At 34.5% G+C, this 27,924-nt stretch overlaps 1 protein-coding gene across 11 annotated transcripts in view; it reads right to left on the reverse strand.

The window, feature by feature from the left end:
• The window catches only part of LOC100114823 (basement membrane-specific heparan sulfate proteoglycan core protein), a 162,425-nt gene that overhangs the window by 107,807 nt on the left and 26,694 nt on the right, over window positions 1-27,924 (reverse strand). For 6 of the 11 annotated variants that reach the window (XM_031922424.2, XM_031922423.2, XM_031922422.2 and 3 more), the window contains exon 8: window positions 1,946-2,053. In XM_031922424.2, the coding sequence (XP_031778284.1) occupies window positions 1,946-2,053 (108 nt within the window). Of the gene's footprint in view, window positions 1-1,945; window positions 2,054-26,155; window positions 26,269-27,327; window positions 27,759-27,924 lie in introns of those variants that run through there. The other 5 variants (XM_032601456.1, XM_031922425.1, XM_032601455.1 and 2 more) reach the window with 5 other exon arrangements.

Below are 27,924 nucleotides of genomic sequence, written 5' to 3' on the forward strand. Positions count from 1 at the left end.
CGAGTTGTGCTGCTCTTCGCGGTAATCTAATCTCTGGTGTGTGTTAGTCTAGCGTGCGTCAAATGAGTTGTGCTACTTATGACGGGAAATTTGAACAATGCTACTTTTCTTAGGGAGCGACGATATATGAGAAATTCTAGGGGATATTATTTATATCCCGATTGTAGCTTATGTCAACAATATAGTTTTCGATGCTTAAATGCGAATACCGACATTGTCAATGACGATTTCTGGGATGTTTACTTGGCAGTTTTTTGTGCGTAAATGTAAATATCGTTTTGAAATAGTTTCTATAAGTGTATATGAGGAATTCTACGAGAAAAATGCCATTTTCTGGTTGGAGAAACCGAAAAACCAAATGTTGGGGCACGCGCCCGCAACATTTTTTTTTATTGTACATATTCAGAACAATGCAAATTTAGAAAATTTTCGGTCGCACAATTCATGAAATAAGGCTTTTCAATGTATTCTATTGTTCAGGCGGTTGATTTTGTTAATTTATTCACCGGACTTTGTTCGTTGTCAATTTTCGCTACTCATATTATTATGACTACTCTTTTATAACTACCGAATTTATAGCAGCCTGCAGGTTTCGCGCCTATACACGAAATAAGCGGCGAATATCGATGTTGTTATCGCGTTGATAATAATTCTGGTTATTGTTTATTACGATTACTTGCTACTTTGTTAATATTAACAGCTACTCGCAGTATATAAGGACACAATTGTCCATGACTTGTAACAAGTGTTCGTGGTCGAGTGGTAAAGTGCCAGCCTGCTAACCCCGAAAGGTTCAGGGTTCGATCCCCGCTCGGGTATAATTTTTTTCTTTTTTCTTAATTTAAGTGCCGGCACGATGCTGGCACCGCGTGCCAGAATTGTGCTGAGCACAATGCCGTCATTTCCGTGTCCCGGAGCAGGGGTACCTGGATATATGTCACGCGTGGCCCATTCCGGAATATGGGCCACGCGTGACGTCCAGGTACCCCTGCTCTATGACCCGGAAATGACTGCATTGTGCTGAGCACAATGCCGGCACGCGGTGCAAGCATCGTGTCATAATAATATAATTAATAAAAATTGGCAAGGAACAAAGTCCGGTGGATAAATAATAGCCCAAATTAACAAAATTAACAGCCTGAAAATATAATACATTAAAAAGCCTTATTTCGTGAATTGCGCGGCTGAAAATTTTCTAAGTTTCGCAGCCAAAAAAGCCAGCATTCTGCGGGAATTTCGTTCCGACAGAATACTGTCATGGCGAGCAGCACTCCCAGCAGGCATTCTGCTAGCACTCTGACAGCGCCAAATGTTAATGGGGCGGGGATATTATGTATAGCTTTGCCTTCTTATGACAAATATTTTCCACTTTGTTTTATTATAAAATATTAATTAAAAGTAGAGATAGGGTAAAAAACGCTTTTTAGGGATAAAATTTGCCGGTAGTTTCCACTCCTTTAAAGTGGATGTTGGCACAAAAAATAAGAGTCCCTTATTTTTTTTAGTGCTACAACATATCAAAAACTTATTAATATCGGTGAGGTCAGGTTGGAGGCATTTCTTTGTTAGTAGGAAAGCACAATCATTATCTCGCTGGTCCGTACAGAGTGTAGCACTGTTTAAGCTTTACTAGTTTTGTTATAGCATCGTGAATATGTGAATGTTATACAGATTGCATTACAAGACACAGTACAAGATTGATGTTTTCGTTATCTTCGCTACACTTGCATCTAGGAGAGTCAATAAGGTTTATTTGCACCAGCAGTAAGCTAAGTTGTAGTATGGTTTGCTCTAATTCGGTTTATAGAAACAATAAAATATCTAGAGAGATTTTTGTGATAGGGCCTCCTTAATTTAGGGACAATAGATATTATGTGTCTGTGTGCGTACGTTTGTGCATACATACCTGTGTATTATAAAAAAGTTCAAAACTTCTAATACTTACAGCAGTTGATTTCATCGGAATTGTCTTCACAATCTGGATGATTATCGCAAAATTGACTATCTTTGATGCACTGACCGTTGTTGCATATGAAGTCATCTGGCGCACAAGCTAGAACAAATATGTTATTTATTCATATTACCTTCGAAGCATTTTAATTATACTGGAGCAATATATGAGCAAATTCTACGAGAAGTCAGACACTTCTCGGTCTTTAAATCAAGGCCTTGTCTTTTTGAGAGCACACTCACTGAACCAAGTTTTCTACAAAAATGCGAAAATCTGGCGAAAAATGAAAATTGCAACGTTTGAGTCATTTTTTTGCTTTCTCAACGAACTTCAACCTATTTTAAGTGCTCCACATTTATGCTGGCAGTTTCAATTTTTAGCAGCGCCCCCACGTTACACCTCAATAATCATTAATGATTTAAACAGGCTTAACAGTAAAAAATGGGTGTTAGTGAGTTTCAGCACGCGTAGTACACGGAGAGAAATGTATCACTAAATATTCCTACAATTTTCATAAAAAATTACTATACTGTATAGTAACGAGGAGACAAAAAAAGTTACTTAGTAAACATACATGAAGATGAACATTTTTTAAGACAGATAATTCCTAAGTTGCAACAGTTTTATTTTTGTTATTTCTTAACGCTATTATACGTAAATAATCAAAATAATCAGAAAAGCCAAAGTAATGCAAAGAAACAAAATAACCATCAAAATAATGAAAACAATTTTAACAATAACATTGATCAAGAAAATAACCAAAACCGAGCAAATTGATTTTAAAAATCAAGTAATATTGTACTTTAAATTATTTATTTGAAAAATTTTAATTTTAATGACAAATATTTATAAAAGTTTATATTTATTCTCAAAATTTAATGTAACTTGTCAAACAAAAGTTAAATTTTTGCAATGTTCATATATTACTGTAATATAAAATAAATGTTTTAGAATAAAATTCTAATGCCGTATTTTTATCATTTATTCAAATTAATTAAAATAAATTCATTTTTATTTGTATTTAACACTGAACACGAATATCGTGACGGAAATACTCTCAGAAGTACCTGGTGCCCAGGGTAGACAGTATTAATGTCGTCACCTGGAGTTTTGTTAGAATTTGTAACACAATTAGTCGAAACTTGTTACTCGGGGGTTTTCGAGGTCGCTAAATACGAATATCGTGACGGCAACGCTCCCTGGGGTACCTGGTGCCCAGGGTAGGTAGTATCAACGTCGTCTCCTGGAGTTTCATGGAAAATTAATAACATATTTCGTTGAGACTCGCTGAATGTAGCGACGTCAACGCTCCCTGAGGTACCTGGTGCCCAGGGTGAATAGTAACAACGTTCTCTCCTGGAGTTTCGTGGGAATTTGATAGTTATTGAGTTAAATACGTTACTCAGGAATTTCTCGGGCCACGGAACATGGATATGGTGTTCTACTCAAGATAATTCTAGGAGACGACATTGATACTGTCTATCCTGGGCACCAGGTACCCCGAAGGACCTTGTCGCTGCGATATTTGTGTTCAGCAACCTCGAAAACCCCCGATTAACGAGTCTCAACCAAATATGTTGTTAATTTCCTGTAAAACTCTCGGGGGCGACGTTGATACTGGCCACCCTGGGCACCAGGTACCTCGGGGAGCGTTGCCGTCGCTATATTCGTGTTCAGCGACCTCGAAAACCCCCGAGTAACGAGTCTCAACCAAATATGTTGTTAATTTCCTGTAAAACTCTCGGGGGCGACGTTGATACTGGCCACCAGGTACCTCGGGGAGCGTTGCCGTTACGATATCCGTGTTCTGCGACCTCAAAAACCCCCAATCAGCGAGTCTCGACGAAATATGTTATTAATTTTCCATGAAACTCTTGGAGACGACATTGATACTGCCTACCCTGGGCACCAGGTACCTCGGGGAGCGTTGCCGTCGCTACATTCGTGTTCAGCGACCTCGAAAACCCCCGAGTTAAGAGTCTCGACGAAATATGTTTTAAATTCTATCGAACCTCCAGGAGGAAACTCGTTTTAATTAATGTATAACCTCAAAATCGTTACTATTATTTCGCTCGCCACCAGATTCTGGCCGAGTACCGTCGCCACTGGGAGTAGATGCTGCCCAGATTCTCCAAGATATTCTGGCCACCCAGCATAAAATTCGCCAGATTCTGCGCAGATATGGGGCAAATTTTCTACCAGAGAAGATCTTTTATTAAAACATATTATACTCTAAAATCTCGATGCGTGAAGTAGATGGGTTTTTGCTTTAGATTTATTCCACGCATTCACGCTAGCCTTCGCCCGATGTGCAGACGTATTTTTTAAATAAATATTCTATCACATTAAATAGCGACGCGTGGGATAGGTGAGTTTACGGCTTTTGCTTTTAGATTTATTTCCCGCTTTCGCTAGCCTTCTTATTCCGGTGTGCCGACGTCTTTTTTAAATAAATATTCTGTCATTTAAAATCTCGACGCGTAGGGAAGCTGGGTTTGAGAGTTATCATTTTAATTTTTTTCTTTGCTTTCCCTTGCCTTATTATTCTTCGATGTGCCGATGTATTTTCTAAATTAAGCTTCTTTCATTAAGAATCGCGACGCCTTGGGTAGCTGGGTTTAAGCATTTCGGTTTTAGATTTATTCTTCGATTTCGCTCACCTTATTATTCTTCGATGTGCCGACGTATTTTCTAAATTAAGCTTCTCTCATTAAGAATCGCGACGCCTTGGGTAGCTGGGTTCAAGCATTTCAGTTTTAGATTTATTCCTTGATTTCGCTCGCCCTCCTCCGATGCGCCGGTTGCATATAAAAACTTAATTGATAACCATGACCGATATGTTACCGACTAAGCTGCACTCTGTTACCGTCAGAACGCAAGAAACTAGACTGACGCGCCGCGGTGGTCGGGGTGCTTACTAACTCTCGGGGTGCCTCACTTTAGGATGGAGCTTTGCACTTCTATTAAAAACGCACTGCTCTTACTGTTCTCGTAACTGCAGTTGTGAATCCCAGTTAGAAAAGCGCGCTACATTTATGCTCGTCCGCGAGACGGCCTATTTTCAGGGTTACACTGTAAAAAATTTTGTCGTAATATTACGAACTCAGTAGTAAACCAATCCGTCCTACGCCCAACACAGTAAATTTACAACAGTACAAGTAAATTTACAACGGTATATAGTAATTTTACTATTTTGCGCGCTGTAAATATACAAAGGCGGTAGTATTTTCACACTAAACGCGAGAATCATACACTGAGAAAACTAGATATTAAAATTTACTACATATGCAGGAAAAATTACTAGATTATATAGTAACGGGCGGTCATACTTGCTTTATATTAAATTTTACTATCTCAGATAGTAATTTCTATACTGAAATGAAATTTTTAAAAATTTTATTTTTTTTTTTTTGCTGGCCAATTTTACGCGCTTATTCGAATATTATTTATTATTATTATTGATAGTTAATGCTGTCAAGTGAAAGAAATAAATGTAAGAAAGAAATTTTTTGCGGCGACGTGAATCGAACCTGGACCTCCGGCATGGAAGTCGAGCGCGCTGACCACTTACCCAAACAGTACTGTTATGTACAAAATTACAAATCTGATATATTAATCACACTTACTCCTGAGTTAATATTAATAATAAATTGACCAAACTTAATAAATAATAGCAGCGAAGGATATTTTATCACTTAATAATACCAGATACACAAAAAATTATAGATTTTCGTCTCTGATTACTGCATAAATCAACTTTATAACCTCAAATTCTGGCACACGGAGAAATTCTTAAAATAGTTTTTACTATATAATGTAGTAATTTCTAGTAAACACGTAACAAATTTTAATATAAGTCTAACAATTTTTACTATGAATATAGTAAAAATCGTTATGAAGCAAGTATGACCTGCCGTTACTATCTAATATAGTAATTTTTCCTACATATGTAGTAAATTTTAATATATAGTTCTCTCAGTGTACCCCTGTAAAATTACTACGCTAATAGTAGTAAACTAATCTGACCTACGCTGGGCGGAGCAATTTTACTACATGAATAGTAAAATTGCTAGATTTTTGTAAATTTACGTAGCTGAGAGTAATAAAATTGCTATACGTGGGGTTGGAACCTCATGTAATTTTACTACATTTAAGTTTAAAAAATCATTTTTTGTAACACATGCACGATTTTCGCGTTTATTTTTACCTAAAATTATGGACTAAAGTAGTCGCTTTTCGACCAGCGGGCGAAAAAATGCAGCAGCGGGTGTAAAAGTACTTTTATGCCCGCTAATTTCGAGTAGCGGGCGTATAAGTACTTTTTCGATACAGCGTGCGTAAAATGCACTTTTACGCACGCTCCGCGTTCAAGCACATTTTCCGCCTCTGTATAAAAAAATAACTTTCGATACACGTGCGAAAAGTTGTATCAAAATATATTATTGCGCCCACTACTCAATTCATTGGCAAATCTTCTAAAAACGCGAAAATCAGTGCATCCCTAGTGGAAAAAAATGTAATAAATTGTAATAAATTGTAATAAAACGTAAAAAAATGTAAGAAAATGTAAGAAAATGTAAGAAACTGTACCTTTTTGTTGGTTTTCGGATCTTTTTTCTCATACGTTTTTGTACATTTTCAGATTTGTTAACTTTTTTTTACATTTTATTACATTTTATTACATTTTATTACATTTAATATTTTATTACATTTTATTACATATGTTATTTTACCGCCTAATATAGTCAATATATTTTTTTTAATTATTAATTTTATAATAAAATGTAACAATGCATAAGAAATTGTAAGAAAAAGTAAAAGAATGTAAGCAGAAGTAAGAAAATAAAGTCGCCATTTTCTTATATAATATTACGCTTACAGACAATCTTTTACATTTTGTTATACTTTTTTACGTATTGTTCCATTTATCATTTCAAAGAAGAGACCCCCATGAAATCCTGGATCAATGGATTTGTAATAAATTGTAATAAAACGTAACAAAATGTAGCAAACTATAATAAAACGTAAAAAAGGTCCGAAATCCAACAAAAACGTACAAAATGGTACGATTTGTTACATTTTCTTATATTTTATTACACTTTATTACATTTTTTATTTTTACTAGGGTTGCGTTACAAAAAATATGGTGTGCACCAAGGCTGTTGCTAAGCAGGCTTTTTGGCCTCGTGTGGTTGCAGTACTATATTATATAGTAATTTTTATGCTGAGATGAAATTTTAAAAAATTTAATTTTTTTTCTTGGTTTATACATTTTACACGCTGATGATATCAAGTGGCGCGGTAGCGCCACGAAGGCGAGTTTCAGAAGCAGACGAAGCCGCGGCGCCCGTGACACTATTTACTTATTGGTGTTCGGATTTTTCATTATAAAAAAAAAAAATACTTATCATTACTGTTGATAAGGTTTTTGGGCTCATTAGAATGTTTTCTGAGCTAAACTATGATTTCCAACAAAAATATTAGTGAAAAGGCTGCTTATTTTTATAATATGTGAGTGTATAATCCACAAATGCTAAAATCATCTCTTTCTTCTTCAGCCCGAAAAGTGAAAGGACCGTTAAGTTAGCCGCAAGAAGTATTAGGACCGTGAAGTTGGCCGCAAAGCTATATACAGATGAGGATTGCTTTCTCAAGAAAATATAATACTTAATATATTACGATATTTAGAATTAAGAGGTTGCCGGTGCATACTCTGCGTTCCGGAGCTGTAACAGTAACTAGCTTGCCAGGGTAGCCGATGACAAGGTTCAGGATGTTTTCAGTTGGTATAAAAATCATTCAAGTACTGTGTCTAGGTGTACAGGGTGGCCGATGACAAGGTCTAGGAGGCGTGCTCCGTGGTTTTTTGTGTCTAAGTGTAAAAATCATTTGAACGTAGTGTCCAGGTATACAGGGTGGCCGATGACGAGGTCTAGGTGGTACGCTCCGTGGTTTTTGGTGTCTAGGTGTAAAAATCATTCAAGGGCGGTGTCTAGGTGGTGCGCTCCGTGATTTTTTATGTCCAGGTAAATACATCATTCGAGGGCGGTGTCTAGATGTACAGGGTGGCCGATGACGACGTCTAGGTGCTGCGCTTCATGGTTTTTGGTGTCTAGGTAAATAAATCATACGATGGCAGTGTCTAGGTGTACAGGATGGCCGATGACGAGGTCTAGGTGGTGCGCTCCGTGGTTTTTGGTGTCTAGGTGTAAAAATCATTCAAGGGCAGTGTCTATGTGTATAAGGTGGACGATGACGAGGTCTAGGTGGAGCGCTCCGTGGTTTTTGGTGTCTAGGTAAATGAATCATACGAGGACAGCGTCTAGGTGTACAGGGTCGCCGATGACTAGGTCTGGGTAGTTCGCACCGTGGTTTTTGGTGTCTAGGTGTAGAAATAATTCGAGGGTGGTGTATATCAGAACAATCAGTGATTTCATGTTAGTGATAAAAATGTTACCAAAAAGCTGTGGTCGAAAGGTGCTAAAGATGCTTATATTTTATTTTTACTACATTGAATATGAAATACTCAAAAAAATGTACTAAAAAGGATTGAAATCTCTAAAAAAAATTAACTTTTAAAAAAGTAAAAGGTTAGGCGAGTTTGATATATTCCGCAACAAAATTACAGATAGAAAAGAACTGAGATCAATCAAACAAAGTCAAGTTTATTATATTTAATCGTAATTAAGCAAGGAACAACTCTCAAGATAATTACTACGTCACTTGCCATGCCCGTTTCATTCTGTTTATTGGTGAACAACTAAAATTTTCTTTTTACATGTTAGAACGTCATACAAACACCATAAGTACAATGAAACGGGCATTTTTAGAGATATTATTATTTTATTATTATTGTTATTTTGTTTAATAGTATATAGTGAAAGAAATAAATGAAAGATAGAAATTTTTGCGGCAACGGGAATCGAACCTGGACCTCTGGCGTGGGAGTCGAGCGCGCTGACCACTTACCTAAATAGAACTGTTATGTATCGAATTTCAAATCTGATATATTAATCACTTTTACTTGTAAGTTAACATTAATAATAATTTAACGGAAATCAATAAATAATATATTATGACTTGATAATATCAGATAAACGAAAAATAATATATTTTGAACTCTAATTACTGCATAAACTAACTTTCATAAAGACACATAACCTCAAATTCTGACACCTGGAGGAATTCTTAAAATGATTTTTACTATATAATGTAGCAATTTTTAATGTACGTATAACAATTTTTAACACGCGTCTAACAATTTTTATGACCAAGGATGTTAAAAAAATTAAACTTATAATAAAATATCTCATAGAGCCAGTATGTCCCGCCATTACTCAAGATTATAGTAATTTTTATTTATCTATTTGAAATATATTAACCTAATCTTTCATCTTTGGAAGGATTCATTCGAAAATATTACGTTATTAACTTAATATTGCAAGTTGAAAATTTGCTCGGTGAATTTCTTTTAGTCAGAGTTTCCTCTCCCGATATTTTGCTAGTCAGTGACACGCGATTGTATTATTATATATTATGTACATATAATAATGCTATACGATTATATGCGCGATGGGATCAATGTCTAAAACAATAGTAGCTTATTGTCTATCGAATAGATCAAGATTTCAAGGAGAATATGCTTTGTAAAATATGTGAAATCTCCCCCAAAAAAAAACTTTTTTCAAAAGTAAAAACCTTGGCAAGAAAAATTAGTGAAATCTAGAAATATAAAAATATCAAGTAAATGTTTGTTGTGCTATACGCATTTGGATATTTTTTGGGAAAGCTGATTTTAACTTTAGTATTATCTTAGCGCGTATAGCAAACAAAACACCATTTACTTAATATTTTTATATTTCTAGATTTCACTACTTTTTCTTGCCAAGGTTTTTGCTTTTCAAAAAAGTTTTTTATTCAAATATGTTTATTCTTTTAGCTATGATTTATAAAATGATTGTTTGGTTTGCAGATATTTTAGCTTTTGATCGATATTATTATATTTTCTAATTGTAATATACATAAAATACATTGTAATCTACATTTTTTTTAATAATGCCACTACTTATGTTTAATTGGTCAATGTACTACTTTTTATAGAGGAATTCACTGATCGCGTCCTGGATTTTACTAGCCCTGCAAAGGGCTAGTAAAATCTGTAATATGAAAGTTTTGCTACTTGATAACTGAACTACTGATTTGTCGATTGACTAGGAGCACACTTAAATTTTATAAAATGTAGTAGTTCGACATGACCGGCAGGCACACATTCTCTTAAATAGCGTGACAAAAATTTGTGAATTATATTAAGAAGAATTATATCAACGTTAGCGTTTATGCACACATTACACATATGTGCATACACCCACAACTCTTACGACTGCCAGTGAATCCTGACTTCTGTAGGATCTCAAGTAAACATTCTATGACACAAAATTTGATAAATTTAAATTTGCTCTTTGAGAAAACAAAATGTAACAAATTTGACTTACCATATATTAATATGCTCACAATGAAAAATCAGATTTAAAAACAAAAAATTAAAAGAATTAAAAAGCACTTTATGCTTTGTAACCTTCATTATTGGAAAATATGACATATACGAGAGGATATTACTCGTATTTACGTATAAATACAGGGAGGAAGGATGTTTCATATCAATCAAGAACGGACAGATGAGGGGCTGTGCCGATGTGTTGTAGAAAGCCGATTATACATGACTTAGGCATTGAAATTTACGGCTTTATTGGTTTTTTCACACTCATAATTACAATCAATATTATATTATAAAAATAAAACGAATATAGTATTCTATAAATATATTTAATTATTTTGTAAACAATCTACATCCTAGATGTCCGACGAAAGCGACGGCTTGATGCCACGTCCAAAGAAAATTGTTTACAAATGTCATCCAGAGCAAAAAGTTAAAACCGTCATGTGTTTAAGAGTACTCCACACCTCGAGTGGCCTACCACTTAGCGGAGAAAACGTTTTTTGTTTATTATAATTAATTAACTAACTTTATCACCGGAAATCGAGTTTCAGCACTTTCAATAAGTGTTAAGGGGGATGTCGTCCCAAAAGCTTCGCAAATCCGCCACGGGGGATTTTGTATTTCCAAATTTCTAGAAAAACAGAAAGTCCGATCGAATTTTTCTTTCGGTAGAACGATTCATTAAGCTTAATACTACGGTGCTACAGACTCGGTTTTTCATTTGCAAGCTTTATTTAAAAAGTTTTATGTAAAATTAGATTTTAAGGTTGGCGCTGCAATCGTATGAGTACGACAAAGTACGCGTAATCATCTGTTCATATTTCCAAGATTTTAGAAAAACAAAAAGCCCGATCGAAATTTTCTTTCGGTAGAACGATTTATTAAACTTAACACTACGGCGCTACAGACTCAGTTTTTCATTTGCAAACTTTACTCAAAAAGTTTTATGTAATAGAAAAACAGTATTTTTTGGGACGACATCCCCTTAAGGAATGTTTGAAAAAAAATTAAGCAATTAAAGTTAAATAATAACGACGTATTTCGTCGGAAAAAGTCAAACTGTAGTTTGCAAAATGGCCACTGCTTCTTAAAATTTGTCCAATGAAATAAAATGTTAATTTAAATTTTTGTCTAAGAAACTTAACTTTGTAATATTCTTTGATACCTACTACACGTGCTGAAAATCACTAACGCCCACTTTTTGACTGTTGAGCCTGTTTTAATTATTAATGATTATTGAAGTGTAACGTGGGGCGCTGCTAAAAATTCAAACTTCCAGCATAAAGATGGAGCGCTCTTAATATGTGAAAGCGTGTATAGAATTTGAAAAAACTAAAGGTGTAAAGTGAAGTGCTAAGAATCTGTTTGGAACATGGGGACCTAAACGCAGGGTAATGAGGTAAAGTTTATAATTACTTAAGTCAAGTCTTCCGAATAACAAAAATTATGACGTCAAGTATTAGAAGAATTCGATAATGAACTCAACGAGAATAAAAATGAGATTCTAGATGGTAGCTTGCAACAAGAGAATGCAATATTAAGAGAATTAAACAAGAAACTGACAAAAAAAATAATCTACTAAGAGAACTATTAGAAAAACAGAAGAACGCGAAGCTGTTTGTTAAAACAAAAACTTTTGCAGAAGTTACTTCTAATGACAAAAATTACAATAAACCAAAACGTGTACCTAAGATCATAATAAAAAAGAATGCAGAAGATCAGACCATCGAAAATGTGAATCAAATGATCAAATGATCAAAAACGTAATCTAATTATAAATTGCTCAAACGAAGAAAATGTCAGTAAAGCACATAAATTTAAAACTACCAGATATATGTGAAGTGAATAAAAAGCAAATAGTAAACCCGAAAGTTAAAGCAGTGGGACTAAATAATCATGAATATATGGACGTCTGCAGAAGTATCGAAAATGACATCAATGATAGGAAATTCAGCAGTTTAAAAAAAGCCCTATTTTGAACTCCTACGAGAATCGTAGGACTAACCTGCAGAGAATAATATTACACTGAGAGAAATTTATAGTAAATTTTACTATACTGGATAGGAAATTTTAATAAAAAGTTTGGTAATCCACTCACAGACTGACAGTCTAGTAATTTTTACTAAACTGTATAGTAAATTTTATAAAACTATAAATTTTACTGAGTAGTAATTTTTACCCTGACTAAATTAAATATAAAAATGCACATAGTGGAAAAATTATTGTCAATTATTATATGGCTCTAAATTTTTATGGTTATGGAGGGTTACTCTTCTAACGCACTTCATTCAGAGAACATTATCGATTCACTCGCCGCAGTTGATTTTTAGAGACATTAAACTAACCTAGATACATTTCCTACAACTAAACGCTTAATTATTATACATATTCGCAATTCGCAGTACATATGCTTATACGCTCGCAATTGTTACAACAGGGTTGCTAAACGGACTTATATACTAACTGAGCTAACTTCTTACCGCTTGCGGGTTTTATTTCCCGTGCACCCCCTAGCGGCAGCACACCAAACAGCCATGTTTGCTAAACGCGCATGCGCATAACGCGTCAATACGCATCAGTTCCGATTTGCAGGTGAAAAGTACTATACGTTCTATTAAAAATTACTATACTGTCAGGTAAAAATTCATACATTGGCGATTTTCACTATAGTTTCTGTTAATTTTTCCTATTGAGTATGGTAAATTTTATATGGAAGTTTAGTAAAAATTGATATAAATCTAGTAAAAAGGTCAGTTTTGTCAGTCTGTGACGAGATTACCAAACTTTCCAGTAAATTGTCATGAACATATAGTAAAATTTACGCACTATTTCTCTCAGTGTACTGTAACCACTGGTGTATAATACCAAATATACTCACCGGAAGTCACGTGACCGGAGGAGACGAAAAATATCGGGAGAGGATGGAAACTCTGAACGAAATGAAATATACCGAGCAAATTTTCAACTTGCAATATTAAGTTAATAACTTAATATTCTTGAATGAACATTTATACATGAAAAATTAGGATAATATATTTAAGTAGATACCAATAGATTGCGCATACGCGCAATAATAATGATTTGAATGCAATCGAGATTTGTTTTAAGGTTAGCAACACCTAATTTCAAAGTATATAAGGTCGCGCCGTCGACAAATCGTACTTCGTACTTTTTCTTGCCAAAGCGGGGCTACCGCGCCCCTTGATTACTGTAATATCAGACCTTGCTATAATTGTAGTAGGTTTGGCCACAAGGGAGTATCAATATACTAAAATTAAATATCCTGTAGCTTTGCCTTTAGTAATAGCAAATATAGCTCGATTACGCCAGCGCCTCATGGTACAGTTTCCGATCGAGGTTTCCTGTTCTAACCATATTTCATTCGATTCATTATGAAAAAACACATCTGTCAATACTTCTTTATAAATAAAAAGCCATATAATTATTTACAAAAACTACACAGAAAAAAGAAAACAATAATTCAAATCTGAGACATTGGCACGCTTGCGCGTAATCAAACCCTAGTGGAGACAAAAAAGGTTGAGTTTTAGGTTCTCGTTGTATAAAATACGGTTCGATACTGGTGTGTAAGGTGATTTTCTTAACACGTGCATGAAAAAGACCCATTTCCATGCATCCACAGTGAATGGCAAGCTGTTGATTTCGAGTTCAAATTTCGATTCAAAATTAATCAAATTTTTGAAAATTTTTAAAAGAGAGTTAAACTTGTAAAAAAAAGTACAGTGTGTAACAAGGGGGGAGGACAATTTCTAACGAGGGTGAGATTTGAGCACTCGTCTCCGACTCGGGAGCCCTCGACTCCAACTCGAGCTTAAATGTCACCCTCGTTAGAAATAGCCCTTTTCCCTCTTAGTTGCACAATATACTATTTTACCTCGTGTGACTTTGCTCACTCGCTTCGCTCGTGCAAAAAGCGTCACATTAAGTAAATAATCACCTTCCACACCCGTAAGTAAAAATAGTATATTGTGTACATATTGGCGTAAAGTGGACTTTTTTATACGGAGTGTGGAATTTGCAGTACGAATCGGAGGCGAGCTAGCACGAGCCGAAGACAAGCGTTAGTGAGCCGACGACGAGTACTGCAACCACACGAGGTAAAACAGTCCACTAAGCGCTAAGTGCACACCATATTTTTTGTAACGCATGTATGAGAAATGCATTTTTTGTGGCTACAAGCGGCATTAAGGTGACCTTTTTGAAAGTGCTTTTCCCAGTATTCTATACATATATACAAACATTATTATTAAATATGCTTTCACATATATATGGGTGGTTCTCTGTGAAATCAAAGATGAAAATTTTAATTTTTGCCAAAACTGTGTATATGTATATATATATATGTGTGTGTGTGTGTGTGTGTGTGTGATCTATATGTTGTACCTGACTTCCAAAAAAAATTTCAGCGAGATTCTTTCATTTGGCTTCGAGTTCTTCCTAGTCAACGTTGAGGTTTCAAGCAATTTTTGCATTTTTTGCCTATTTTCAATAATTTGTAGCTCATAAGGGATGCATTTTTAACTAAAACTACCCAGATACTTTTTTTGTGAAATTTTCTGAATTTTTTAATAAAAATACTTTGAAAGCCCTATATATATATATATATATATATATATATATATATATATATATATATATATATATATATATATATATATATATATATATATATATATATATATATACGTGTGTGTGTGTGTGTGTGTTAAGGCTACCTTATTTTCATTTTAAATCTTAAAATTTGAAAATCTGAATGTTCGATCCGGACTCCGACCACCTCAATACAGTATAAAAATACCTTTCTATAGTAAAAAAGTAGCTGCAAGTTTCAGAATGGGCCTGACCATTTCATGTCTACCGATACGTATACCCGATACGTATCGGTAGACATGAAATGTACTTTACGTTTATGATTACAGTTATATTGCGGGTTCATTCTCCTGATTGTATAATAAGAAGAGTTTCATTAAATGTGTTTGAAGTTTAAAATTTAGGATGACAGTTTTCCACACCACCTAAGAGGTTACAGTCAGAAGCACACTATATTAGAATCATAGTACAATGTAACTTTATGCGGGTTGATTTTTTTTTGTTGTTTTATTTTTATTTTATTGTATAAAGTCACCAATAATTTCATATAATTTTATGACATGATCAAATTTTATAAAATTATGGTTATTGACAAAAATAAATGTTGTTCTAAAGTTTACGGAATTTCTAAACGAAAAGATTTTATCTCTGATCCATTTTTATCCCTATTGAAAAATCTCACGTGAGATTACCCCAGTAGAAATAATTGCGTGTGCCATTATATTCCACAATGTGCCAAAGTGTGCTAAAATGTGGCAAAGTACACTGAGAAAAATTTGACAGTAAAAATTACTATCTCGGATAATAATTTGCTAACAGACTCGGAAGCTAGTAATTTTTACTATCTTTTATAGTAACTTTAGACTTTGAAACCGTCAACCAAAATTGCATGGCAACCAGAAAAGTTGAGTTGATTGGCAACCAGTGAAATTTATTCACAAGAAGATCTTCAAAAACTACAGCAGCATATAATGTTTCCGATGGAAAGAGCATCCTTACTTAACACGATAGCCAAAGGAATGCAAGGAGAAGTAACAGTTCAAGGAGGTTTAATAGCCAATCTATTAACCGAAAATACGTTGATGAATATTGCTGAAAGCACCTGGAATCGATTTATAGACAAACTGGTCAAATTTGGATCAATCAGCTCAGCAATAATAATGATATTTATTATCATCTATATCTGCAAATTGACAATAGATATTATAATACGAAGATATACATTACATGCAATGTACGGATGGACGCTTCATCTGCTAGGAGCTATATTCAGCTCTATTACACATTTATTAATTGTAATGAAAAAAAAAACGATAGAATACTAAATGACGATAAAAAGCGGACACCAACGACAAATTCTCAAGATATCCAGCTACAAGAAATAGTGGTGAAAAATCCTATTAGCCTGAAGAAAGAAATATCCCCACCTATTCCTATCCATCCACCCAATTCAAAGACCTATACAAATCAACCAATAGAATCAAAAGTATAATCCAAACCAGAATCGAATATATCATTATTTTCATTAAAGCCATTCTAGAATAGGCAGCTGTAATTATAATTGGTAAATATTCAAACCCTTTACTGTTATTCTACATAAAAATTATGACATCTATATTAATGTTTGATATATTTATATCGCTAGGATTTTAGGTAATAGATTAGGGTATAATATAAATTTCATTTCTAATTTAAAATAAACTAATGTTGTTTTTAATTCAAGTTATGTAATCACTAAGAATAGTAGATTTAATAATGTTAATGTAAATGAAATTCTAGAATATCCATACAAGTTGATAATAAAGTAAATAAAATAATACGAGCAGAAACAACCACGTCAGAATTCAAATAGAATATTCTAGGATTTTATGAAAATTAAAGGCTGTTGCTAAAAACTAAATAAGTTGGGTATTTAAATAATCAAAATTGTTTGTTAATCTATTGTATAATTAAGTTGCTATTGTACGTTGCATTGCCAATACAAATTCAGTTGCAAAATTTTAGCCCTATAGGTATGATAGTTTTCAAATGAGAGTGGAAATTTGATTTTGCTCTCATTTGAAAACTATCATACCTAGAGGACTGAAATTTTGTATCATAATTTGTATTAACATGTTGAGTAAAATTCATTATAGTTGAATTCATTATATCATTATTATTGAATTCATTATATTGAGTTGAATTCATTATAGCTGATATGAATTCAACTTTCATGTATAGAGCTACCTGCATTTTTTGACGCCGAAGCCATAGGGTTCAAGGTGATAAGCCCAACCAAGACTGTTAAGTAAAAACTGATATATCAGTCTGTTTCTAAATAATTGAACAAGACTTAACGCAAAAGAAGAGACATCCACCTTCAATATCATGGTTTTAGCATGATTATGAGAGATTCGGTGGTTGAGAGTAACTGGCTCACATACTGATGAGATTGAAATACCTGTGCAAACCTTATTATTGGTGACTTTGAGCACATCGATGACACTTTCTACACAGTAATTGCACTTTAACATCACAAAGTCAGCCAGTACAGCATGCTTGTACACACTGTCATGTATGAGAGTATGCATGTGTAGGGTTAGGTTTTCACTCTTAATGGGCACTTTGAAAATCATATTTCCCTTTCAAAAAACATTCTAGATGAATTTATAAGGTATTTATCATTCAACATTGACTGAAACTGTGAGAACTGTAGTTCTGGTCTGCTATCCTATTCTGCTGTATAACATAGCAGACAGCCTCTACAATACGCGTCAAATACTTCTTATAGTATATTTCTCGACGGATTCTGAGTTTCATTTCTACCGAGTCGCTAGGGAACGGGCCAGAACTTATCGGCTATTTACTCAGGATGTGATTTATTAATTTTTATTTCGAAAGCTAATATAATTGGAAATTGTTTTCTATAAAGAGTAAATGGAAATAAAGAATTCTCTCCAGTATCTAAAGTGATTATGGGTATAAAGACTTTATTTTCTATATTTTCTCTTGTTATTACTGCTTCGATATTGTATTCATATAATTTAACGATTTTTAAACGAGTGCCATAGCATAGACCATCTATTATACTTCAATTTTATCAACATTAAATCAACATTGTTGTTGCATTTAATTTCAAGTATAATTTGTGAGGTGGAAGACCTTCTCTTATTTCGTTTAACATTTCACCGGATAATTCAGATGAATATTTTTGTCGGTTTGATCTACACCCTTATGTGTTGCGTAATCTATGCTGTAATATGTATTTGAATCGCCAAATAACAATTTTAATACTTCGTATCGTCATTATAAGGAGCTAAAATAACAGAATTTATGAACATATTTTAATTAATACTAGCGTGATTCACCTCACTCCTATAACGTCGCTCTGTTAAAATATATATTGCAATAGTGATAAAATTCGAGTTTTAAGATCTTTTTTCGCAATGTCAATTCCTGACAGGAGGGAAGGGGGGAAAGTAAAAATTTTAAATAATAAAGATTTGAAACACGAAAATGACGCATTGACTTATAATAAAAAGTAAAATTTTGAAACTGGAAATATTAAAAAACTATGAGTTAAAAAAATAAATTTTAAATTCTAAATTTGAAACAAAAATACTCTAAACTCTTGTTATTTTATATTTTCTAATATTTCAATTCACCATTTTCGTTTTAGAAATTGTTTAATTTCATAATTTCAGTTTTACAATTTTTGCCTTTCATGCTTCAATTTATTTAAATTTTTATTTTTCTAAATTTTTGCCTCCAAGTTAAATTGATTATTCAATCACTGATTCGTGAAAACAAAGACGCTAAAATTTTAGTAAACAAATAGAAAAATATAATGTTTCAGTATTATTAGGAAGCAACGTGAAATTTTTATGTTATTTTATATAAAATTTTATAGTTTTCTACGTCAATTCGTCACTGTCGATGTGACATAATAAGAAAAATTTATACTGAAAATCACTTAAACCAATTAATTAGTTCAGAAATATCTGATAAAAATGAAAATAAAAAATAGATTATTTGCTGTTGTACGGCAATTTATATTACATTAATTATACTATAGATGTACTTATTTTAAAAGGAATTGGAAATTAATCTAATTCTAAAAGTCAATTAAATGATAACCATATCCTTGAATTCAACAACATTTTAAAATTTTACTCGATTTTTTATATGCAATCTACAGCTAATTTTTATAGTTTGTCTAATATTCAACCTATTGATAGACATAAAGAATATATCCAAATACTTTGTTCTTGTTTAAGTACAAACAGACACTGGATTTGTTTGTGGTACAAAGACAATGTAATACGAATTTTTGATAGTATTAACAAAAAATGTCTTGATGATGATCATAAAATTTGTACTGATAGGCTGTTTCAAAATAAAGATTATTTACGCATATCTTTTGAACAAGTACAGTACATAACTAATTTTTATGATTCGGTGTTTTTGTTATAGCATTTGCAGTCGCTATTGTATTTAATATTTGCCCATGCAATGTTCAATTTAATATTAGTAAAATGCAAGAGCATTTGATTAGAATATTAAATTTATCATTTTTTCCAATTTCAAAAGATTATCAAAATAAAATTTATTTTCAAACAATTGCTGAAATTCCAATTATAAGAAACATTACTTACGCAATAAAATTTACGCAATACATTATTACTCACGCAATAAAATTTGATGAATTTAAATTAGATTTTTTTAAATTAATATTAAGGAACTTAAGGTATTATACACAGCAATTCTTGCCTATTTTCAATGATTTGTAGCTCATAAGGGATGCATTTTTAACTAAAACTACCCAGATAATTTTTTTGTTAAATTTTCTGAATTTTTTAATAAAAATACTTTTAAAGCCCTATATGTATGTGTGTGTGTGTGTGTGTCAAGGCTACCTTATTTTCATTTTAAACCTTAAAATTTGAAAATCTGAATGTTCGATCCGGATTCCGACCACCTCAATACAGTAAAAAGATACCTTTTTATAGTAAAAAAGTAGCTGTAAAGTTTCAGAATGGGCCTGACCTTCTACTAGAAGTTATGTAGAAAACAAACATGATATAATGGCTAATAAGTGGTTTTACATGCAAATCTGACACTTATAACCTAGTACATTTCATGTATACCGATACGTATACCCGATATATATATATATATATATATATATATATATATATATATATATATATATATATATATATATATATAATTTTTTTTTTCTTCAACCCACGGTAAAGATGTTTCAGAAACAGTTTCCAATATAACACTTATAACCTAGTACATGTCATATATACCGATACATATATATATATATATATATATATATATATATATATATATAACATTTGGGTGGGTGTGCGTGTGTATTTTACATGCAAGATTATTTTTCAAATAGATTTCCCTTGTTATTATTTGCGGTGTCTTAAAAGCGGAATTTCAGTCTTGTGTGAGAATTTAACGTGAATGATCGTTAAAGCTTTACCATCGTATCGGGTTAACTAAACGAGCAAGTATGCTTTGATACGAGAAGCTGCAATATAACGATACTACTTGACACCGGCATGTCACCCATCACGCACAAAACCAACAAATTCTACAACACAATAGAAATTCCTTTTGACTTTTAAAATCTGAATATCACCTTTATCTACTTTCGTTTTGTATTTTTATTTCTAATAAAACACTCGCATATTAGTTATAAAAACTCTGTAAACAAGTATTACTTTACTTATTCTTTTACTTTCTTATAAAATCTATGTAATGTTTGGACTGATATTAAGATTCTTTCAAGAAAATGAATTTGTTTACCAATGTAAACTATAAGTATACAGTGTATATACTTTGAGGTACCGTGTCAAAAAAGGTCACCTTACTTCCGCTTATAGGCACAAAACACGCGAAAATCAATACATGCGTTACAAAAGCTATGGTGTGCACCAAGGACCAAGCAGGCTTTTTGACCTCGTCTAGATATTGTAGTACTCGTCTGCGGTTCGTAAACGCCCTCTCCTTCGGTTTGGGCTATCCGCCTCGACTTGTACTGCAATCTCCACACTCGGTCTAAAAAAGCCTACTTTACGCTCTTGGTACACAATATACTGTGTTATACAATGCTGGCAAAGATAACTGCTTTGGATAAAAGCGTACGAATTAGCGCTGCGATCATCTACTTATTTATACTTTCGAAAAACTATATGCAGACTCATTTGTAACATTTTTTTTGTTTTTAATATTATTCGCGCATATTTTATTTATTTATTATTATGAAATGCAACTTAATGTACAACGTGAAAATGATTAGCATAACAAAAACCACGCATCAAATTGTCGGTCTTAAAAGCAAACACGAAAAAAAGTAAGCATCGCCGGCTAAATCGTCCGTGCAAGCTTCTAATGGACTGCACCACGCAAAAATATTGTCGACTACGAGATATAAGATTTTCCACTGCTTACGCCTTTTACTTTCCATTCTCTACTTTCGTTACGTAGATCATAAATTTACCCCAACCTTTTTATTCTTCTAAAAAGCAAAGCTTTGTGCAATTTTTACTAATAGATTAAGCATCGGTCAGCCTTATTCACTGCGCAAATAAACATCTGTGAATATACCTGTAGATCAAAGCTCTATATTTAAAAAAAAATGTTTCTATCTAAAATAATTTTTTTATAGTTATTTTTCCATACGCTGTTATAATAACTCAACTTGAAATTTGACCAAAAAAAAAACATTATTTAAATTTTTTATTTCGTTCGAAATCGAAATTCTTAATCTATCTTTGAAATTTTGGAATCTACGAAACTCGTCCTCGCAATTGATGTAATGAATAAGCAGATTTAAGATTTATAAAAAATGAAAAGTGATTTTGTAAACAGTACCTGAAGATCTGCGCTTGTGACGCAGCGAGCATAAACCAACCAAAGGAAAAAGCATTTGGTCGCTGAAGAATATTAATAAAGAAAAAATAATAAAAATGATACTGATACTCTTCAATTCTCGCAATAAATTTTATAATTGGTCAAACTTTCTTCTCGTTCAATTTATGACAACCGGAGAGTAATAGCGTGTACAGTAGGGGCTATCCTTTCGTATCGTCCAGAACATACTTGCTCAGACGGGAAGTGGTACGTCATTGCTGGCTTGTACATCCGGTTTGTACTTGAATAGCCGCTTTGACCCGCCTTTATAGAGGAATCGATAAATTAATATTTCGATACATCCAAACCGATTCGAAGAAAGCTTTGAGCCTTATTCACCAAACAATTACTCACAATGTTGCATTTCTAATGTATACAAATAAATGCAATACATTATCTTTACGAAATAGTGATTGCTAAGCAAACAATCTATTAAAAAAGATTAAATTTAAGCATGGATTCGATTTCTGAAGATAATAATTGCTTATCAAGCGTAGATTGTGCAATATAATTATAAAGAAACGAAAATTTTGGCTTGAAAAATTGTAGAGCTTGATTAAAAATTGTAATCGTCCGTTCCATAAAATGATGTCGGTCAAGAATAACCCCTGATAAAAGCCAAGTTAAAGAGGCAACTAATAAGCAAAATTTCATTCATCAGAAAGATGTTGAGAAAAATACTTGTCATAGTTCGCAAACGGTGCTATGCGTTGCGTTCGGAAATTATAATGTATACAAAATTTCAATTCGACGTGTAAGATGTAGATTTATCAGGGGCCATATACATATCGACAATATATACTGTTCTATTTAATACCATAATTATTAATAAAAAGTTTTTAACGGAATATGTTTTCACTCGTTATTTTGATGTTAGTTATTTATAACATTTTCCCAGCGATCCGAAGCTTCATCGAATTTTAATCGACGAGTCTTTCTTTACATATCTACCTGGTAAATCTCTTTGGTACAGTACACGTACTACCTTAAGGGGTCAAGCCTGGGTTAAATTCTGCAAAAAAACAAAAACATATTCTTCTTACCAAGAAATATTTGATTTGATGTAATTTGAAAAAAAAATTCTATTGAAAATATATAAAATATACACTATTTTTATCGAAAAAACATGTATATATCTTGTAAAATCATTGACCAAAATTCATGACATTTCACTATATAAAAAACAAATTTTGATATCTAAAAAATATCAATTAAACATTGCTAGCAACAAAATTTGTTGCTAACTATATTTAAGTCATATTTTTTAGAAATGTCTCTCGATCGGTCCGAGGGTGCATGTTTAAGGTACATTTTAAGCCCGGATAGAGTAAAGAAGACGGTCCGGATCTTTCAAAAAGCCGTGGCAAGTGACTGAAAACACTTATTTATATAGTGAAATGTCATGAATTTTGGTCAATGATTTTACAAGGTATATATGTACATGTTTTTTTTCGATAAAAATGGTGTTTATTTTATATATTTTCAATAGAATTTTTTTTTCAAATTACACCAAATCAAAAATTTTTTGGTAGGAAGAATATCTTTTTGTTTTTTTGCAGGATTTAACCCAGGCTTGACCCCTTAAAATGCACGAATAAAAAATGCTTGAACTACATTTACCATTTAATTATTAGCAATTAATTTTAGTATCTGGCGGAAGCCGATTTGACTCATTTTTTGAGATTACAAGTGTGCCTTTTTTAAATTTCATTTGTTTATAACTGTACGCTTATATATAGGCTCCGAATTCTTGCCTATAAGCACTTAAACTATTTGTTAGTTGTTCAATTAATAACTACAAATGTAGTTGTATTGTTTAATTAAACCTACAAAATCTCCATACAAAGTCTTCATTCTAAATGCCCAACAATTTCATTAATTTCATTCTCTCACTACGATCTACTTGTATATACCGAATTTCAGGTATTTCTGGACCGTCAATCACTTTGGTGTGTAGTACTCCCTTAAAAGTAGATAATGCGCAGTTTAAGTATACTGAAACGTTTAATATATGCGTTCGTAAATAAATCTAATTGCAATCATGATCGTGTAGAAATATATTCAATCAGCTCCTTCCCCTATATTATATTGTATGCATGTATGCCATCAACAAATTAACAGCAATTTTTTTATTTATCACACGAATTAAGAAATGGTTTTTTGATTAGCCTCTGTGCCAATTGCTTACCATTTTACATTTCATCAGGTCCTTTCGACCTAAAATTGAAATATTTACAAGGATTCCAGTCATCCTTGGGTAGATAATACAATAAAAAATAATTAGTTTATTTTTCAGAATTGACATTTTATGCACTCGTATAGAATTTATTTTTAAATTGCATACATGCCATAATTTTAATTTATAGAAACCCTAAACTATAAATAATAGAACCGTGCGGACTTATAATACAAAACTTTTTCGATTATTTTATATCATCCTGATTCCTGATGATGATAAAAAACTTCGATTGCAACGCAAACTCGAATGACGACCCGCTTTGGCGGTGGTCACATATCAATTATTATGTCTATATTCACGAAAAGTATATAAGCTTTTCATCAACGGCATGCATGTACATTGTACATAGATATACATACTTAATTAATTTAAGGTCAGGTGCAGGGTTAAAAGTTGTTGCATAGATCAAAAGTTGCAGGTCTACCTGTGAAAAAATCAAAAAATCACAAGAAATCTTGATGCTGGAAATCAAGCTCGAAGACCAGCATTTTTTCAATATATTTTTAAAATTCCTGCAAATATATGTGACTATCATGGGTATATAATGGTAAATAAGCATCTCTCTCTCTCTCTCTCTCTCCTTCTCTCAAAATGATTAGCTCTACTGTCTCGGCGTCATGAATGTTCACAGTATAAATATCAATATCTTGAAATATAGTGTTATACTGTGTTTCAAGATATTGACATTTATACTGCGTATATAATAGCCACCAAGACAAGATTCACGAGTAGAGAGAGCATTTACTATGGAATAGTGTAAGTAATTATTAAGTTCAGCCGTAAACATTTACTATAATGCTTATATAAATGATGGGGCATACTTGCGGATTCTGATGACTGTCTGCTATCTATAATAGTAATGTTCATTCTATGAAAATGGTAAAAATTGTTAAAAATCTGTCTTGAAAATTTCTGCAATACGCAGTGAAAATTTGGTTTTAGCAAAACTTAATATGTATAAAATCAAGTAAATCGAAGTAAACTAATTCTACAGTATCTAATATGCAGTATGAAAATTGAAGAACCAAAATGTATGTTTGATATAAAATAAAATGTAAATCGAACAAATACGCAGATACATGTATGGCATGCGGCGCAGTGAGTAAAAAGTCACCTTTATGCACTGCAAGTGTGAGATATACTACATCTATAATTAAATTGATGCGTCTATAGCAGTAATGCTCGCGGAAAGCCAAGAGACATTCCGCATATTGACAAACGCTACAGTACGACACATAATGCCATTAAGTACTCAAGCATAAACTGGATTTTATTTTTGATAAAACATCACTTCAATATAATTCCGCTTTTGCATAGATAAATTCTATATCAGCCCTCCTGCCGACTATATTCGTGCAGATTTTTTAGGCATACTCGAAATAAATCAAAGAGCGATATAAATATCATGTTATTGTTATGTATCGACGGAGAAAGACATTTTCATGTGTCCTGAATATCAATTTTCGTCTAAACGTTCATTTCTTGGTCGACTGCTTCACTAGCCACTGCTTCGCGTATAGCCGCTCGTGTGGAACAGCTATATGAGAAATGTATGCGCCCGTTATACACACACACACACGCGCGCGCGCGCGCGCGCACACACACACACACACACACACAAATACGTATATGTACAATGTACATGGGCATAAATAAGTAAATAAATAAGTAAATAAATAACTGAATAAATGTGTGTATGTATAAACGAAATACGCATGATGCGGCTTCTCGTACATTATTGTTGTCATTTGTTTGCCATTCGCAGAGAGCATAATAGAATGATATTGTGCACCCGCAGCTATTTATAGTCGCGTGTCATCTGCGCGTCGGAAACAAAATGAATTTTCTACCACACGATGAACAAAGAATGAAATTAAATTTCCAGCGCAGAGGTGATGTTATTCGCATAGGTATATAATGTGTGTGACATGTTTATAAATACCTCGCTCGTCGTACGTTCCTCTATCGGCGTAGGTTTCGCTGATGACGATCGTGAAGAGGAGCGAAAGCGCCAGCAGTCGCAGCCCTGGGCATCTCATCTTGATTCGAATAGATCTGCAGTCGTTTCGACGAGATGCGTGTGTAGGTAATTAGTTATGTATGCGCGTATGGGTATAATGCCGCGAGCCTCGCGGTCACAGTTGGCCAGCCGAATTCGTGCCGAGTATTCGAATTACATAGACGCGGCGCGTGCACACGATAGAAATGTTATTCTTGACATGCCGATGCCGCCTATGGGGGCAAGTCGCGAGCGCATCCGGCTATTTATTTTATTTATTTTTGACGCCGCGGTGCGCGCTGCTGCAGTGCAGCCCGCAAGTACGCAGGAGCAGCTGTATAGTGTGCGGGCGCGCGAACGAAAAATAAAAGCAAGCGCGGGAAACCGGCGGCGCGCACGGAGCCTGCTTCGATTCCGAAGAAAGGCGAAACATATTCGGCTGCGCTCATTTCGAGGCGCGCCAGCTTAACCAATCAGACTTGGCTTATCTGCTCTTCACGGAATCCTGCACAAAGTGAAAACCAATGATGGCTCCGCTCGCTGCTGAAAGTTCGGCGCTGCCGAGAGCAGTGTTTCCTTACATGCGCGCAGATAAATGGCCGGGCTCACGCGAACTTCTGTGACTAACTGGATGCGCCCGCGGGCCGCGAGGAAGAATTAATGCAACCGCAAGAATTGAATATAGCCGTAGCCATGCGATACAGGTCCCGCGCGTCCCGCGGAAGCATGAAAAAATCGAATCGCTCGCGAGAGTCGGAAGCTTCGAAATGTTATTATACAGTCCGACCGGGCGGCGCGGCGGGAGCGCGATTCCATTGTGCGAAAAATTAAAGGCCCTTTTCACGCGGCGCATAATACAGGCTTTTGTGCGCGCGGCGGGCAGCTCGACAGGCTCGGGGCGAGGGAGGAAAAAATTGCCGCCTCGTCGTGCGATCTATAGAGCGCCGAGTCGGGCCTCGAAACGAGTTTCGATTGTTTTCCCGTACACAGGGCGCACGGCCGCGGGTCTTGGCCGCAGCTGCAGCGCGCGGGAATACGAAACGGAGCGCGTGGCGAGCTACGTACGCCAAGCGGCGGCTCTCGCGGCAAGCAGGAGCGATGATAAAAGGCTTTACCTCGAAAGATAGAGAGCGCGTCGGGAGAGAAGGCGGCGGCGCGCTTCGCTATTCGAAAAAATGCCGGCAGCTGAGTCGATTACCAACTCTTTTCGTGCTACATAAGTGTGTTACCGAAGAGCGCCGCGGCGGCGCCTCTTTTATGGCTCGGCCGGGTAAAAGCGTCGGCTGTCCTCTTATTCCCTGGCTGCGTGGATGCTGGTGGCTAAAAGCGTGCGCGCCCGCCTGCCTGGCTGCTCTCTGTCCCTCTTTCCCTCGACGAGGAGAAATAAATCGTTGTCGCGCAGCCCGCTTACACGGACGAACTGGTGTACTGGCTGCTGCTGCTGCTGCTGCTGCTGCTGCTGCTGTTGCGCGTGGACGACTAAGTATCGCCCCACCTTCGCCCGAGCTCCGAGCTGTGCGAGCCGCGCGCGCTGTCAACGGACCGGCAGCACCGGCGTGGGAGGCAGCGAGCCGCCGCGCGCCGAGCTCCCGACTTCTCTTGCCTGCGTAGCTGTTTTTCAATTCCTTTATTTCCTTTTCTTCGCTCTGTGTTCGCTTAACCGACTCACTCGAGTCTCGGCGAACTCCGCCAATTAACCCGCGCCGCTAAAT

Source organism: Nasonia vitripennis, assembly GCF_009193385.2.
Source record: "Nasonia vitripennis strain AsymCx chromosome 1 unlocalized genomic scaffold, Nvit_psr_1.1 chr1_random0015, whole genome shotgun sequence".
Lineage (NCBI taxonomy): Eukaryota > Metazoa > Arthropoda > Insecta > Hymenoptera > Pteromalidae > Nasonia > Nasonia vitripennis.